General features: G+C 35.8%; 1 protein-coding gene across 8 annotated transcripts in view; it reads right to left on the reverse strand.

The window, feature by feature from the left end:
* Positions 1–17,821, reverse strand: part of LOC128865125 (protein madd-4) — a 322,915-nt gene that overhangs the window by 197,120 nt on the left and 107,974 nt on the right. For all 8 annotated transcript variants that reach the window (XM_054105124.1, XM_054105122.1, XM_054105126.1 and 5 more), the window contains exon 7: positions 9,286–9,430. In XM_054105124.1, coding sequence (XP_053961099.1) covers positions 9,286–9,430 — 145 coding nt within the window. The remainder of the gene's footprint in view (positions 1–9,285; positions 9,431–17,821) is intronic.

Below are 17,821 nucleotides of genomic sequence, written 5' to 3' on the forward strand. Positions count from 1 at the left end.
GTGATATTCTATCTTTCTTTTACCAATAGTAATTTCTTATAACTGGCAAATGTATTTACTATGCTCTTGTTCTAGTCTGTTGATCGTTGTTGATGTTAGTTTCGAATAATAGGATTTGTCCAAGTCTGGAAAATAGTCATTCGTTCCTGCAATCACTTCCTCGTTTGAATAAAATCTTTTTCACGCCTGCCATTTTTTCATATCGGGGAGCAAAGCGTAGTCCGAGAAATTAAAGGGAGTCAAGTCTGAAGAAATGGGGGGAAGGGAAACAAGTTGGAACTCTAATTTCATTAATTTACCCACCACAACTTCTGGAGCTTGATCTGGTACGTTCTTGTGTTGAAAGGAGAAAAATCACTCCGACTTCCTCAATTCTAACGAATGACAAACTCAAAGAAATAAGCAAATCTGGCTGAAACTTAGTGTGTATTCTTTCAAGAGATGCTACTAACAAAAGATAATCTTGATATGTTCCAGTGGTGCCATCTCTCTGACTTTTCACGGACACTTCAAATAACCCTCTTCGGATATCAGATTAAACTGTAGATAATTTTTTACTAATAAATAAATATTTTATTAACATGTGAATAAATCTTCTACTATTAGATGACTTTTTTAACAAAAATTTTATAAACAGGTTAAGTAAGCCTACTTAAAAATTTTGTTTTACTAAATAATAAAATTTTCTTTAACTGAAATCATTTTGATGGCTGCATTAAAATATATGAATTATTGAATAACTTTTTATTCCTACGTGTGTGGCAATCCTATTGAAAAAAATCTCTTCATCAAAGTTGTTCGAACTGCATTGGTGTGTAAACAATATTATTGTACGTTAGTTAACCAACTGTTATTAATTTTTAATTAATTAGTTTTAATTTTTATGAAGTTGGCAACCCTATTTAAAAATACAAAATGATAAATGGTATACTAAGACCATCTCAAATAGTTTTCATTTGACTACAATGTTGTAGTGCTTCAAATTACATAACTACCATATTTTTATTAATTTTAACTTTTCAAAAAGGTGGCAACTTTTTATAAAATATGATCTGATTCCCAACTTTTCTAACTACCTTTTGTTTAACGCCAAGTTTTATAATATTTAAGGCTACAAGATTTGCGGCAATCCTATTTATAAATATTATTAAATTAAAACTTTCTCAAAATGACTTGCGTTTAACACCCAAAATGGTAATATGATATATTACATGTTGGACCACCATTTCTATTTAAAACCCACATTCAACTTACCCAAATAGAAATAAACAACACATTTAATTTTTATTAGTTTTAAAATTTCAAATACCTGGCAACCCTATTTAAGAATATTTCTGTAAAAAAGTGCTCTTAAGTGGATTTCCTTTGAATCCTATATGGCAATATTTTACTTAACGTTCAATTCATTTTTGTATTCAAGCGGCAACCCTATTAAAAAATATGTTTCTATAAAAGTTTTACTAATAATCTGTCTGTGTTAAGTTTTACTAATATAAAATAAAATATCAATAGTGCAATGTACATTTTAATTTAGTCGAGATTTTTAATCTTATATTATAATACCAACAGGTTTCCCTACAAGACAGTGCTGAGCACTTTTGGAATAAATTACAACACATTTACAAGTATTTTATAAGTCTCTAATACATGCGCATTATCAGAATGGCATATACAACATTTTTAATGGGGAAATCAAATATTTCATTTGATATTCTTTTCCCCTGTTCGGTGTGAATTCTAACTCTCTTTTACCGATAGGAATTTCATATAAGTAAAAAATGTATCTACTACTTTAAAGGGCATAGCAACTCATTTGTATGCTTATAATTTGGCAACTCTGAAAAATGTACTAGTGTAAAATTTGGATGTGTTTGTTGTATGGTCGCCATAGCCGAATGAGTAGATGCTTGGCTAACATTTGAAAATTCGTGAGTTCGAATCTCCGTGGATAAAACACCGAATTGGTATGTAAAAGTTTTCTAATGAAAACAAAAAAACCATAAATTTTATATATTTAAAAAAAAAAAAATTTTATGACAACGAAAATGAGTAGTTTAGCCCATCAGTGCTGATTACTTTTCGATAACAAAAATGAAAAGTATAATTATTAGTGCTGAGAAGTTCGTGATGACGACAATGAGGTGTTAAGTTGTCAGCAGTTATTACATTGTAAGAATAAAAATGATTACTTGTCTAACCTTTAGAGCATAGTAAATATATTTTTCAGTTATAAGTGATTGCTATTGGTAAAAGAGAGATAGAATACACACCGACAAGGGGAAACTATCAGAACTTTCCCATGGCTAGAACGAAAATGTGTAGTTCGATGAGGATAGTGATAATGATAATATGAGTGCTTATATAATATGATAGTCAGCTGTCTTGTAGGATTCTAGCCTAATTCAAGTATTAAACCTTGAAATTTGGGTTGGAGCAACTCACACTGGCCACCGTGAAATCACCCCTCAACGGCCGTTATTTGCCTTCCGCACGTGGCTTTTAGTGTCAGTGACAGGATAAATGATTGATTTTGTGTGGTGAAATCAATTACAGACAATTTAGAATCGATTAACAGTTGCTATCATTACAGTCGAAATCTAATGAAGTAAATGAAAACATGTTGTAGTGAATGTTCTGAATGGCAATATTATATATCATTATTTTCTATTTACATTCGCATTTAATGAGACGTACATACATTCCGCTGCATACAAGTCTTGACAGAAAAAATTGCCATCAATGAGTTTTGTGACAGTCATCACCTAACCAATAATTTCATCTAATTACTCCCAAGTGTATTGCATGTTAAAAGAATAAGGCCACTTAAGCTCATTCACATTTAAGTAATTAAGTTTGGAGTTGTTTATCGTTGATTGGTTGGTGGGCGAAAATAAGTCTTATGTAAACGAGTTTTTTATCAGGTTTTTCTTGTCAATGATTGAGATATGGTTCCACACACCATTTCGACTGTAAAGTAGTCACCAAGTTCGCAGAATTGGTATCATTTTTTATTTTCTTTATAAGTTGCTTAACAGCTGTTGCCTTTTCACTTATTTTGGCATAGTTTAATTGACTTAATCTGTGAAGTGAAGAGACGCTTCGTTTAATAAGCACAGTGTGGACTTATTGCCGTGCCCCACTTTTTAGACTTCTGGGTAGATCAAAAAGCCTCCAAAAAGTTCCACAAATTTTCGGTTAGTGGAATAACCCGAGCCCTTGGGTATTTTCCACCAATGTGCGAAACAAATTTAGGAGATGGTGCAAAAATCTTTGTTATTCTCGGGTAAGTGTCAATTCGGAATCAGCTGTTCCAACTGCGGTAGGACGACCAGCAAAGGATTTCACAGAATGCCACGCGAGTCAAATGACCATGAATGCTTTGGCATTAATACATGGATACACGTGCAGCACTTCTGGCGCTTGAGTTTGTGTAAGACAGGAAAATGAACAGAGATTCGAATTTATCTACAAAAATTAAAACATTCGTTGAATCAATCTCCTATTCAGTACACAACAGAAGAAGTTTTAGCCCTGTACATTGATGGAGGTAACAAGAAAATATACTTTTTATATGCAAGTTTAGTCGCGCCATAAATGGGATTTTTGGAAATATTTCGGAAAATTCTAAGTACCGAGTTGAAAATGTCACCAAAAATTAGTTTTTTTATAAATAAAATAGTTTTTGTAAATTTTTTTTTTTCAAAAAATCGCTTCGGCTAATAATAGCGTTTAAGCTTATAAAGTCCCCATGCAAAATTAAAAAAGTTAAAAACAAAAAAAATATTTATAAAATTCATATTTTCTGTCCGTTTTATCCAAATAATTACTTTTTTTTAATTAGTAGTAGCGGAATCCAAATAATGAAATTTTTTTTTGATAAACCGCCAAAAATTAATTTTACTTATTTCTTCGATTAATTACTAGATTTAACATTACTTTAACGAAATCTATTGGGTTTTTTAATTTCAGAGAATCCAGTTCAGGGACGCCTTTTTGAGAGGAGCTCCCGGAGATCAGCTGTAGCTCCTTTCCAAATAAATATTTTTACTAATACTAAGTCTTGAAATACAGTTAAAAGAAAACATAATATGTGCACAAATTTTTAGTTTAATAAATTTAAAAGGTTTCTCAGAAAAAATTCACTTTTTTCGGTCTTGTAACTGTATATAAGCTTAAGAGGAGAGCCTCATTTGGAAGCCTCAAAAATTCGATTTTCTACAGCCCATTAACTAGGTAGAAAGCGGTCCGTGCGCTCCTGAACCTCAAAACTTTAAACTCAATTACCTCTAAACAACTTTTTTAAAAACTGCTCGTGTTGTAATTCAAAAAGTTATCGACCGATTTGTTTGAAATTTGGTGAGGCCTCTCTGTACATTACTATCGGAAGGACAAACCTAAAATTTCAGATATTTCGCGTTGATAAATTACTTTTTGGGGGTTAAAAATGTCAATAAAATAGCCCTAAATTTTGACTTTTTTTTCAAAGGCTTGCTTTATAATTAATTTTATACTTGTTTTTTAATTTTATAGGTTCATCCTTTACACCAATATGTTATAAAAAGACAGTTTAATTTTTTTGTTTCAGATCGATAGATTAAGAGTAATAAATAGAGCAGTTTGGGACCTCGCGCCGTAGGCAGCCAACAAGAAATGATCCTGAGTTGATATTTTGGAAAACAAATGAAAAAAAACTTTTTTGTACTCTCGAAAGGTAAAATAAAGTTGTGTTAAGGCTTCAAAATAATATAATTATTTTATCACCTCTAAAAATATGTTTAAAAAATTACCGATTTTGAGGCTTCTACATGAAGCTCCCCTCTTAAAGAGCATTCATAATTTTAGCGGCCTGGTTTGCATTTTCGCATTTTCGGTCTTATCAAAGAAAAACTGTGAAATGTACTGAAGTTTCTCTTTATTCACTTCCATTGTTAACACCCCGTAACTCACAACTCAGTGGAGCAAACAAATTTTTTCATTTCAAATGTCACCTTGACGACGAACATCAACTTTAAATTGTTTGATCGATACTTTACGATATATCGATCACTACAACCATCTACCGAGAAAATAGTGGATTTCTTTTTCCCCAAACGAATAAGTAAAATGAACACTGCTCTGCCTCTGCTAGATTATTGGCAGGACTTACATGCAGTAAAGGTTTTGTCATCACTTGCTGAAGACCGACCGCGACCAACTTTCTATCATTTGATGCCTTACTCAATTACAATATTATGAACCTCTCTCTAATTTCAAAGCATGACTCACTCATAGAACCGTAGTGCTTCTTTTTACATGATTTGAACTCTTGTTTTCGCCATGCACACTGTATACGTACACATACAAGCACACATCTTCAATACTCCAATTGCCATTCAATCGCTTCCACTCAATTACAGCGCAAATAGTCAATACAGAAATACAGAGGCTGAGATCGCAGTCAAAATAGATTTGCGTGATACGTCGCAAACAAAACCATTTTGCTCGCCACTTCACTTCCTCTCGAGCACCATTAACTACCTGCGTGCCCTGCAATCTGCCATATCAGCCAACAGGCTTACGTACAGCTTTGTATGCCTACTATATAACTAAGCGCTACTGACTGCTATAATGGCGCCTTCCATCTTCCCGATATCCGCATAGAAGTTGGGTGAATGCGTACTTGAAATTACACAGTGATTTGTTACTCAAAACAAATCGACGTGGCGTCATAAGGTGCGCGCAGTGTAGCAGCTACAGTGTACGTGTTGTATGTAGGAGTGTGTGGCATGACAGGTGGGTACACCCATTACTCCTCGAAAAACATAAAACAAAAAACAAAAAACGCAATAAATTTGACATGCAAAATTTGCATTCGAACTTTTATCAGCGATGGTGGGCGCGCAGAGGATGTATTTGCTGGTGGGGGGGGGGGGGGGGGGTGGTGGCCCTGGTGAAACGTGCAGGTTACAAACTGAACTGTGACACGCGAGTCATGAATTGGCACGAATCGAGTGTGAGTTAAGCGTGTCGCACTGGAGTGCCATTTGAGACGTCGAAACGTTTTCAAACAATCTATTTGCACACACACACACACACGCATATAACAGTGCGGCGGTGAGTGCAAGGGGGAAGCATTGGAACTGCGCCATCATTGTAAACAACATAAAGAGACGACGAGGCTGCCAAAAATAGGTGAACCACCCGTGCGCCTCTGCCTACCTACGTATTCCTGCTTACCTATAACAGCCAGTTTGCCGAGCTGCTGTCACCTACCACTTCCCGTTCCACCAAGTCAAGCCTCCGCCGTATTGTCGCAACATTGTGACACATATTCAAATTTGTTTGTCTGTTTATTTACTTTCCTGTCGTGATATTTTCGTAAACGACGTCTTTTTGGCACAAACGCGGCTGAGCCTCTTGTTTCAAGGAGCTTAGGTGTTTGTGTGTGGATTTAAGTGTGTGAAGGCAACAAGAGGTTACCCTGCAGTCAAATGTACGAGTCACAGACCTAACCAGTAAGACAACTGTTTTTTCTCCATACAAGCAACTGATATTTTTAAGAGGGCGATGGTCTATGGGCGGCCGTAGCCGAATGGGTTGGTGCGTGATTACCATTCGGAATTCACAGAGAGAACGTTGGTTCGAATCTCGGTGAAACACCAAAATTAAGAAAAATATTTTTCTAATAGCGATCGCCCCTCGGCAGACAATGGCAAACCTATGAGCCTATTTCTGCCATGAAAAAGATCCTCATAAAAAAATCTGGCGTTCGGAGTCGGCTTGAAACTGCGGATCCTTCCATTTGTGGAACAACATCAAAACGCACACTACAAATAGGAGGAGGAGCTCGGCCAAACACACAAAAGGGGTGTACGCGCCAGTTATAGTAATAATAATGATGATCTATGACATATAAGTTTGTCAGATTTTGATTAGAAATGCACCAGTTCCATACTGGTTCAAAGTAGACAAACAACAAAAACAAATTGAATAGCTGTTCCAGCCTAGCGGAGAATAAGGATGCAATTAAGAAGCTGAAACTCAACAAAGCTATGGGGAAGATGGCATACAGCCTGAACTAATGATAGCCGACTCGCAAATATCAACGGAAATTGTGCATCCCCACATCACCGCCGCCTGGACCAATGAAAAGCTGCCTCCGTCCTGAACAAAAGGCATCATCGTGAAGCTGCCCAAGAAAGGCGAGCTGCTTGATTGTGGCAACTGGCGAGGAATAACTATATTTAGCACAATCTACAAAATGGTAGCCGCGTTCACTCAGAGGCTCAAAGATATCGAAGGCTCCTTAAGAGACGACCAAGCTGGTTTTCGCCCTCACCGAAGCTGTGTTGGCCAAGCCAACTCACCTCGGATCATAGTAGAACAATGAGTTGAATGACGCTCCCCGCTCTACATGCTGTTCGTAGACTTCACGAAGGCATTCGACACTCTCAAACGAGACGCAATATGGCTGGCACTGAGAAGAAAGGAGTTCCCACCAAGATAATCCACCTCATCAAAGCCCTCTACGATAACTCCGAACTGACAGTGTAGGACAGGCAACGCAGACGTAAGGCAAGTTTATCCCCTGTCGCCCCTTATCTTCATTGTCGTCCTTGATGACGCCATGAACCAACTGACCCTGCACAAAAAGGCATCGTATGGAGTTTCACCAGATATCTTGAGGACCTGGACTCGCCGATGCCATTTGCCTCCTCTCTCATAAGCTCTCTGATATGCAAGACCAAGGCTATGAGATTTAACCACAATTACGCAAAGCAGATATTGGTTGACGGATGCCCGGTGGAATTTGTCGAAAGTTTCTGATACCTCGGCTGCCTCATCACGGCAGATGGTGGAGCAAATGAAGATGTCAACTGCAGGCTAAATAAGGCCAGGGCGGCAGTCCAGGCTCGCTAACCTACGAATATTCGGCTCATGCGTAAAGTCCGTATTGTTGTACGGAAGCGGAACATGCCTGGTCTCTAACACCATCACACAGAGTCTACAATCTTTCGTCAACAAATGCCTCCGCATCATCTGAAGAATATTTTGTCCAAACACCATCAGTAACGACGCTCTGCGGAGATTAAAGAATGAGGAACCCATCCTTATACAAATCAAACACAGAAACTGGCGATGGATAGATCACACATTGAGGAAACCACCAGATAGCATCACGAGAATGGTACTGGACTGGGACCCGCAAGGGAGCAGAGGTCGCGGTCGATCAAAAAACACTTAGATAAGGTCGATGTTGCGCGAACTAGTAGATGCCGACATCTCACGGGACGGTGCAAAAACAACAGCACAGAACAGTGTAAGATGGAAGAGTCTTATCGAGGCCCTATACTTTCGAGAGGTGTGAACAAGGAAAAAAAAAAAGAAAATCCATATTACTATACATAAAAAAAAAAAACAATTCATTTTAATGACAAATAAAATTGTAAAATAGTGTACAGTGAAAATTAATTCTATAACTACAAAACATATAAAAATTCAAATTAGGAATAAAAATCAATTTTGCAACTATTCACCGCCACTTGATAACAAGCGCCCACATTTACTACGGACCGGACCAAAAAATGCTGTCATCAGTAGGTATGTCAGATATGTCCCGCCCATTTTTCGCATTTTAATCAAATTATCAACGGCTCCTGTTGGTTTCCTTCGCTGTAACAAAGTCTGTTATTAGCGACTGTTTTTTGCTTTCTCGAGTTATTTATAGAAAGTAGCGTAAGACGGCTGTCTTATATAAGTAAAAACGGGCAAGCAATGGGGGCGTAGTAAAAAAAGTTATTTCAAAACGAAATTGGACCTATTTTGCACCGCCTTGTATTAGTCTTATATTATTTAAAAATAAATAGAAAAATATTTCCAAATTGGTATCGATCCAATGATCAAATAAAAGCATTTTTTCATTACATTTTATCAAAAGTAAAATACTTCAAGTGCCATACAAATATTTTTATCTATCCAAGTAAATATATAATTAAATATGCGCTAATTTACGCGTTTACATCATATCCAAATAAAAGTTATTTAAAATATTGAAATCCAATAAAATAGGTACGAATATATAATCATGTTGTAACTGGTAAAAATCTGGTCTCTTTCGTACTAGTTCGATTTCAGTAAAAAATTTCTAGTTGAAAGCTAATATTTTTTCTGCCTAATTTGGTGTTTCACTGCAGTGTACCGCTAATACTAAGTCGAATGTATGTGTGTGTGTGATTTTGATATTTGCACAATATCTTTTTTGAACACTGCTATCGGTTTTATTGCTTCGCCTCCATTTACACTTACCTCCGCCACATGTCACCGAGCATTGTGTTGTTGGTGCTGTTTCCCAATAATAGAGTGGCTGCGAGCAGGAGCTGCTATCGCCACCACAGACGCCACAACTGTCGATTTTTTTCGTTGAACCGATTTTCAAATCACAGCCCACGCGCTGAAAAAGAGGAAAGCAGAAGTAGAAGGTTTTTAGTTGGAATAAAAATTTAGTCAAGGGATAATAAGATTTTACAGATATTCGAAATGTACGTACGCGTACCTACATATAGTTAACCCACTACTTTCCATTTTATAAGTGTCGCTTTTATACGTGCTTTAGGTTAGTCCATAAGTTCGTGCGTATTTTACCCATAATTTCACTTTTGTACAATTTTTGTATACAAAAAATTATTCGCGGAATATAACGGAACTATTTATATTTTCTTTGATATATTGTGCATTCAACAAGTGATTTTAATCGCGGATAGAAGCACATGCTGTTAAAAAATAAAATGGAATCTTCGAACGCGTAAAGAGGCATATTTTGTATTTATTTTATAAAAGTGGTAAAAATGCAACAACTGCTGCTGCAGAAATAAACCCTGTTCACGGAAAGGATTCCGTGAGTGTAAGGACTGCGCAAAAGTGGTTTTCAAAATTCCGAAGAGGTAACTGCGACGTGGAGGATACCCCGCGCGCTGTTCGTCCTGAAGTATTTAACTCCGACGCCTTGCTCGAACTCGTGGAAGCTGAGCAAAATTTGACAGTCGCGCAGTGCGGCCGATTCCCGAAAAGCTGGCCAAAACTCAAAAAAATTAAGTAATTGATTCAAAATTTCTTACTCGGGGGTTTTCAGGGTCGCTGATTACGAATTTGATCTTAAAATTTTGAAAATCCAGCCCCTTCCACCCCTATTGGCCACCCCCTCACGTGAAATAGCGTATATTCAAGAACATAATCAAGATGCTTGCAAATTTATATGTTTTCGGGGTCGCAAGGTAGCAAGTGGTAGCAGCTGAATCTTGTTTTATTCAGTAACCATTACTTTTTTGAGTAACCTTTAATAGGTTTCAAAGCAGCATATGACGGCGTTGTATTACTATACAGTTTGAAAACTCAAGTTTTATAAAAAAAATTGCAAAAAATGTATCTACGTATTGCTGCAGCTAAAAATTTTGTGTCGAGGTATTGATATGTACTAAAGATTTCTCGTATTTTACTAACCTTCCGAAGATGATTCCATTTGGTTTTGTTCAATTTACTCCATTACAAAATCTTTCAAATGTGTACAATTTTCACTATTCATCGACAGTAATACGATGCTCAAACGAAGGCCACGTTGCGACTGAAAATACAGAGGATACTTAGGACGTTGCTATGAACGGTTTTCACTACTCAAGGCATTACTGTGGCCAACCCAAAGACAAAAAAACTCTCTCTAGAAACTTTTTTTTCGACTTTTGGCCAACTTTTTGGGAATCGGCCGCACTGTGAGTCCATATGATAGCTCAGAGGTTAAATTCATCGCATGGAATAGTTCACACCTGGCTTAGTAGAGAAAGGTTTGAAAGCTGGGAAAATGGGTTCCGCATAGACTTTCCGTCGCCAACCTTCAGCAGAGAGTGAATGTGTGTTCTCAGCTGCTTCAACGGCTTGAAAATGAAAGTTTTTTGAACCATATCGTTACTGGTGCTGAAAACTAGGTCCTTTACAATAACCCTGTTCGCAAACGCCAATGGTTAGATAAAGATGAAACACCAGAACCGACCCCTAGAGATGGCCTTCACCCCAAGAACATTCTCCTGTCTATTTAGTGGGATATGTCCGGTATTATTTATTATGAACTTCTGGAACCAAACCAGACGATAACTGCTGATTAATATTCCCATCAGCTATCAAGGACAAACAAACTCCCTTTTATCAGGGAGTTAAAAGTTTGCCTAAACGTTGGGAAGACATTGTAAATAATGAAGGAAAATATATTATTGATTAAAACCACCTTTAATAAACACACGAACTTATGGACTGACCTGATACATGCACCTAATTTTTATCCGATAGTTAAGATTTTTTTTGTTATTTAAATTTTTATATTATTTTATTATCTTTTTTTTTAATTATTATTATTTAATTTTTACGCTGCGGAAAATTTTATTAATTTAATTCATTTTATTATTTGAATTTCTTCAGCTGAGTAGTTAATAACAGATTTTAGTGCTATTACAAAAATAATTAAAAGTTTGACACCCTAATCCCATGGGTCGATGGGTCGTTCGCGTCCGGCGCTTATATTTACTATATAACGTCTACAGAAAATCAGAAAAAATGCATAAGGTATTTTCTAAGCTTTAACTGAACATATCCGTAGAGATTTTTTTTAATTTGTATTTTAATAATATTTTATCATAAGCAAATGGTATGAAACATGCACCGTGCAGTAGTTTCATACAAAATTCTTGATTTCTCAACGATTAGGGTTGAAAATATTTTTTTTTACTTTTTCATCATTTTTGTCACACATTTTTTTATAGTTTTTTTACCGTTTTTAACACAATATAATGCAATAATTAGGAATACAAATACCAGGTATATGCCTATAAAATGAGACTTTCCTATGAAATGAGTCCAAAGATATCGCTAGGAGTGTTTTTAAATCTTCCCAAATGTCTTGTTTTTTCATCTGTCATCTGTCAACAATATTCAGTTCATTGTTTGTTACGTTTAATACAACAATGCATTTTTGTCGCTCTGAAAAATGTCGAAGCGAGGAGAACGAGCCACGGCCTCGGACGGCCACCGAAAAAGTTTGAGGACGCCGAATTGCAAGCATTGTTTGATGAAGATGATGGTCAAACGCAAGAAATGATGGCAGAGCAGTTTGGAGTGACCCAAAAAACCATTTTCAAACGCTTGAAAGACATGGGCATGATTTTAAAGGTCGGAAGATGGGTGCCGCATGAACTGACAATGCGACAATGCACCGCCACTTCGAACAAGAGCGACCCGGGAATTGCTGGAGACGTACGATTGGGAACCGCTGGTGTATGCGGCTTACTCACCAGACTTGGCGCCTTCCGATTATCATTTGTTTGCATCGATGGGCCACGCACTTTCCGAGCAGCGCTTCAATTGTCACGAAGAAACCAAAAAATGGCTCGATGATTGGTTTGCGGCCAAAGACGGCCAATTTTTTTGGCGAGGCATCCACAAATTGCCTGAGAGATGGGAAAAAGGTGTCGCTAGCGATGGCTATTATTTTGAAGATTAAATTTGTAACCATTTTTTGTTATAAACTTTTGGCTAAAGGCGTAGAAGGCTTGAATTTCTTTTAGGCAGCGATAGGTTTATTGCGGGTTCATTGCCTTTAGGTTCGATTAGGTTGAGTTGACCTGGCTGGCTGAAAGCCATAACATTGACCTACCTATTGGTCCTTAGTGTTACCAGATGGAACTAGACATTTACGTTTGTTTATAGTAGACAAACTCTGAAGCTCTAACCCCGAGAGGCATTCTATCAGCATACTTGCCAGCACCAAAGAATTACCTATATATTCTTATCCAGGGATTATATTACAATATGATTAAATTTAATAATTTTTTCAATTTGATTGGAATGAATGGAGTCCCATTATGAAACTAGTAAAGATTGCTGAGTAAAGTCTAAGCTAGTTTTTCTTTTTCAAAAATAAAATAAAATTTCTCACCACTATTCTTGAACAAAAAAAATTATTTTTTCTAAAAATTGAAAAAAAATACACACAAAATTTTGAAAATATAATATGAGGCTGTTTTAAAAAAATTTCTTTAAATTTTATTTTATCCTAAAAAGTTACCATTATTGGATTAGTATAAACAATTTTTTTTTTTTTTCAATTTTATTTAATCCTAAAAAACTCCCGTTATGAAACTTGTAGAGATTACTGAGAAAAGCCTAAACAATTTTTTTTTTTCAAAAATTTAAAAGTAAAAATTTTCTGCACGAAAATTTTAAATAAAAAAAAAATTTTTTTCTATGATTTTCACTTTAAAAAAAATCTATACTAAAATTTTGAATATTGAATAAATTTCAAAATTATTCAATTCTTTTCAAAATTTGTTCAGTTAAATTCTTCGAAATTTAAATATTTACCCATTTTGATTGAAACAAATGGGAAAGCAGTATCAAACCTTTTTCTTTGTAGAAATCTACACAATCCATATAATGGTTCGATTTTCCGTATTCAGTGTAACCTATCCTAATGGATGCTCTATTAGCAGGATACCTCCCTTGAGCGGATGTTTGTTCCATATTTTGTGTGGGCTCCTCTCTTGAACCGACAAAAGCTGACTGGCCGTGAATGTCCGCCAAAAGGAGTTTTTACTGTATTTTTTTTTTAATATTTTGATTAATTTATAAAAAAATTTGCACTCAAATGACTGCCTCAATCGACAGCACAATAGTGAATTTTGCAAACATAATTTTCCAAGGTCAAGTTGACCATTTCTGACTCTATCTTATGAATAGCGAGATCGATACTAGTTTGTAACGTTACTGGGTTATATTCAAAACATCGATGCTTAAAGATATATCACAAAAACTTAGTTATAATTAGGCAACTAAAAACCAAGATCTTCAATTTCGGTAAACGAATAGAAGAAAAATAAATGGCTAGTAATCAAAATTGCATCAAACTTTCTCCGCGAACAAATATCTTCAATTTTGGTGTAAAAAATAGAAGAAAAATCAATTTTTTGGAAAAATCAAGCTTTCTGTGTCAATTGCTGATGTCCAACATAACAGCGCTTTCTTCCTATCTGGTTCCCTTCCTTATTTCTTTTTTGATACCTGTTTTTACAATGCGAATTTTTAAAGTGCAGTCCTACCAGCACAAGCAAAAGCTTTAAGTACTGAGAATTTTTCCCCTTGGTTAGTTTTTCGTTTAACGCATTGTTTTGCTTTCAGAGGAGCAGTAGTGAGAAACTATTTGAGATTCGGCGAAAGAAAACATTAAAACGCACACCACAAATTCGCGAAAGAGTCCGAGGAAATATCTAGCAATAGATGTACTCGTCAATTATATGTATATTTGTAATATCTAATATTTTTCAGTCCAAATCCGTGTTGAATTCGTAATTTAGCTTTCAAACTTATTTATACAAAAAATACCGAATTCCAAAGACTCAACATGAAATTTATATTTTACGAGTACTACGTCGTATGTAAAGGCGAATAAAATATTAATAAAAACCGATTCATGTGCCACTAAGGAAGCCGTCCATCTGCAAGGAAGAAAAGGACATTTCACATACGGCTGTGAAAAATTCGAAATGCTAGCATTTATTTTCAAGACACAAAAGTGATGGAAGCATAGGGCCTTAACATGCGTGTCTTCATGAAATTGGCGGTAGAAAATTTTACACAAAATTGAGTTACCTCATACCAGCATACAACAACAAATCAGAGTGATTCAAACACATATATTTGCTATTCAATCACTCCGCCCTCCCATGTGCTGTAGGGAAACAGCGCGAATGTGTGCGCATCCGGTGGGAGTTCGCATAGGCTCCCCACACATTACTTATTCACTTATCACTCACTCACACACAGCCACACACGCAGGTGGTACCAACGAAGCAGACGAAACATTTTACGCTGATACCTTTCCATTTGATTTATTTCTGTTTTCGGTTGGTCGTATGTGTCGATTTTTTAAATTTATTTGCGTGTGTGTGGAGCCGAAAAGACCAACTTCTGGTAATCGAGGTTTACTGTAGCCAGTTGAGGTGCTTTGTGTCGAATGCCAACCAACGAACCGCATGACATATTGGCGTTTATTACAACAAATTGAGGTGATAATTTGTGGGGTGTGAGACATTTTGATACGGCGGCTAAGTTGTTGGCAAGAAAATAAACGAAATACAGGTAGAGAAGTGTTCAAGTTCAGGTGATACTGAACTTTTTACTCGTGCACCTGTGATTGTTCTAAGTGAAATATTATAGTCATATTCTTATGGGATTTAGCATCAGATATTATTCGAATTAGCGCATATACCTATACTTGTAGACAAACAGACAGGCACATAGAAATCTAAGTTTCATCTTTGTAGGAGCTGCAGTGGTTATTTCTAAAATCGTTAAATTGTAAATCATCGTATAATGGAAGTAAGCCGAAATTATACTAATGTAAAGAGTTCCTTTGTTCTTAAGACCAAGCACTACACAAATTTGTATGGAAATTTCAACAAACTTTTGTAACAGTGACGGTCATAACTAACTTAATGTTTAATACAGAACTTAACTGGACAACGTGAAAATGATACACCAAAAGAAACGTACTATAACATATCGAAGCATAATTTGACATAACATAACATGACAAAACATAAGATAACATAGCATAACGTTATTCAGCTTAGCATTGAAATTGAAATTTGAAAAGCTCGAGCCAAGGATCACCAGGAGATTTGGTGGCTCCCGAAACATTCAGGCTAAAAAGTCCATTGTGTTTAAAGCTCTGGAAAGGGGGTAGATAGACAAGGATGGAAGGAGAAAAGTATCAGAGAAAGAGATAGGAAAGAATAGAGACAGAGATAGAAATAGTTAATCTTATGAGAATTTTCCAGATTCTTTGGCTAATCTATAGATGCCCTCCAGTTTTAGAGAACGAATATTACTTATTCTCATGACATCGGAACCCAAAACTCATAGCCATGCTCTAGCAAAGGCAGGACACTCACAGAGAAAGTGCACAGTGCTATTCGCCTCCTCCAAGCACGACAGGCACATTGGGTCCTCAATAGTTCCAAAGGTGGTCATTTGCTAACCCCATGCGGTTGTGTAGTGCCATAATACCGACCATCACCGGAACGACTTTCCTTTTAAGTTTTAGTAGAAAGTTTGACAGTTTTCTGTTCGGACTTGTCACAAAACACTTTGCAGTTCTACAGCGTTCTAGACCGGACCATCGCTCTTTATATACATAGCTTAACATAATATTATGTAAAAAAATAACAGAACATAAGTTAACGAAACAACGTAACATAAGGTAATATAACATAACATATCATAACATAACATAACATAACATAACATAACATAACATAACATAACATAACATAACATAACATAACATAACATAACATAACATAACATAACATAACATAACATAACATAACATAACATAACATAACATAACATAACATAACATAACATAACATAACATAACATAACATAACATAACATAACATAACATAACATAACATAACATAACATAACATAACATAACATAACATAACATAACATAACATAACATAACATAACATAACATAACATAACATAACATAACATAACATAACATAACATAACATAACATAACATAACATAACATAACATAACATAACATAACATAACATAACATAACATAACATAACATAACTGGGCATAGCATAACATAAGGTGACATAGCATACCACGAAAAATAAAGCAAAAATTTAAGTAGCATCACGGCTGGCTCATATATAAAATACATAACATATGTACAGTGAGCCAAAAACGTTTAAGTACACCTGAAATTTTAGAAAATTATCAATAAAAACTGCATCATACAATCTAAGAATAAAATTTATTCTTCGAAATAGATATATATTATTTAAAGGTTAAAGAACACAAAATAACCCTTTTCATGAGTTACGAACTTAAAACATAGAAATAGCTATACAAAAATGAAAAAAAAGTCCTGAGCGCACGTCAAATAAGTTTTCGTACACTTAACCGAAAATATTAAAAACATTTGAAAATTCTTATAGGTTAAGTGTTATTAGTATTTCGTTGGCCCTCCCCCGGCATCGATAACTGCTTGTAAGCGCCGCCGCATGCTCTTCACTAAGTTTCCGGTATCATTTTGGGTTATTTTCATCCACTCAGTCGATAAAGCCTTCTTTAGGGATTCCTTCGAAGTAATTGTGTGTTTACGTATTCGTTTTTCGAGCAGATCCCAGATGTGCTCGATAGGATTTAGTTCCGGAGACTGCGGTGGTGTATGTAGTTGCTTGCAGTTATATAGAAACCACTCTCTGACCAAATATGACTGTTTCGGGTCATTGTCTTGTTGAAACAAGAACCCATTTTTTTCAAACCCCAATTGTGTCGATCTCCTCTCAAGATTTTCTCTCAGGATTTTTAGGTAGAGGTGCTTATCCATTACATTGTCCACAAACACAAGCTTTCCAACACCAGCTTCTGCCATACAGCCCCAAACCATAATGTTACCGCCACCGTGTTTCACTGTGGGTACCAAATTTTTCACTTTCATCTGCTCATTTGGTTTTCTTCAAACTTTTACGGCTCCATCTGGACCAAACAAATTATATTTAGACTCATCACTAAAAATTACGTTGCTCCAAAATGATTCGGGCTTATTCAAATAGTCTTTAGCGAAGGTAATCCTCTTTTTTTTATTTACTTTAGATATAAACGGTTTTTTACGCGGTGTTCGACCATTGTATCCAGCCTTATGGAGTACATTTCGAACATTTTGTGGGTGGATGCTTATTCCACCGCTTTGCTGCACCTCTTCCTGTATTTCCACAGC

The sequence above is a fragment of the Anastrepha ludens genome, chromosome 5 (genome assembly GCF_028408465.1).
Source record: "Anastrepha ludens isolate Willacy chromosome 5, idAnaLude1.1, whole genome shotgun sequence".
Lineage (NCBI taxonomy): Eukaryota > Metazoa > Arthropoda > Insecta > Diptera > Tephritidae > Anastrepha > Anastrepha ludens.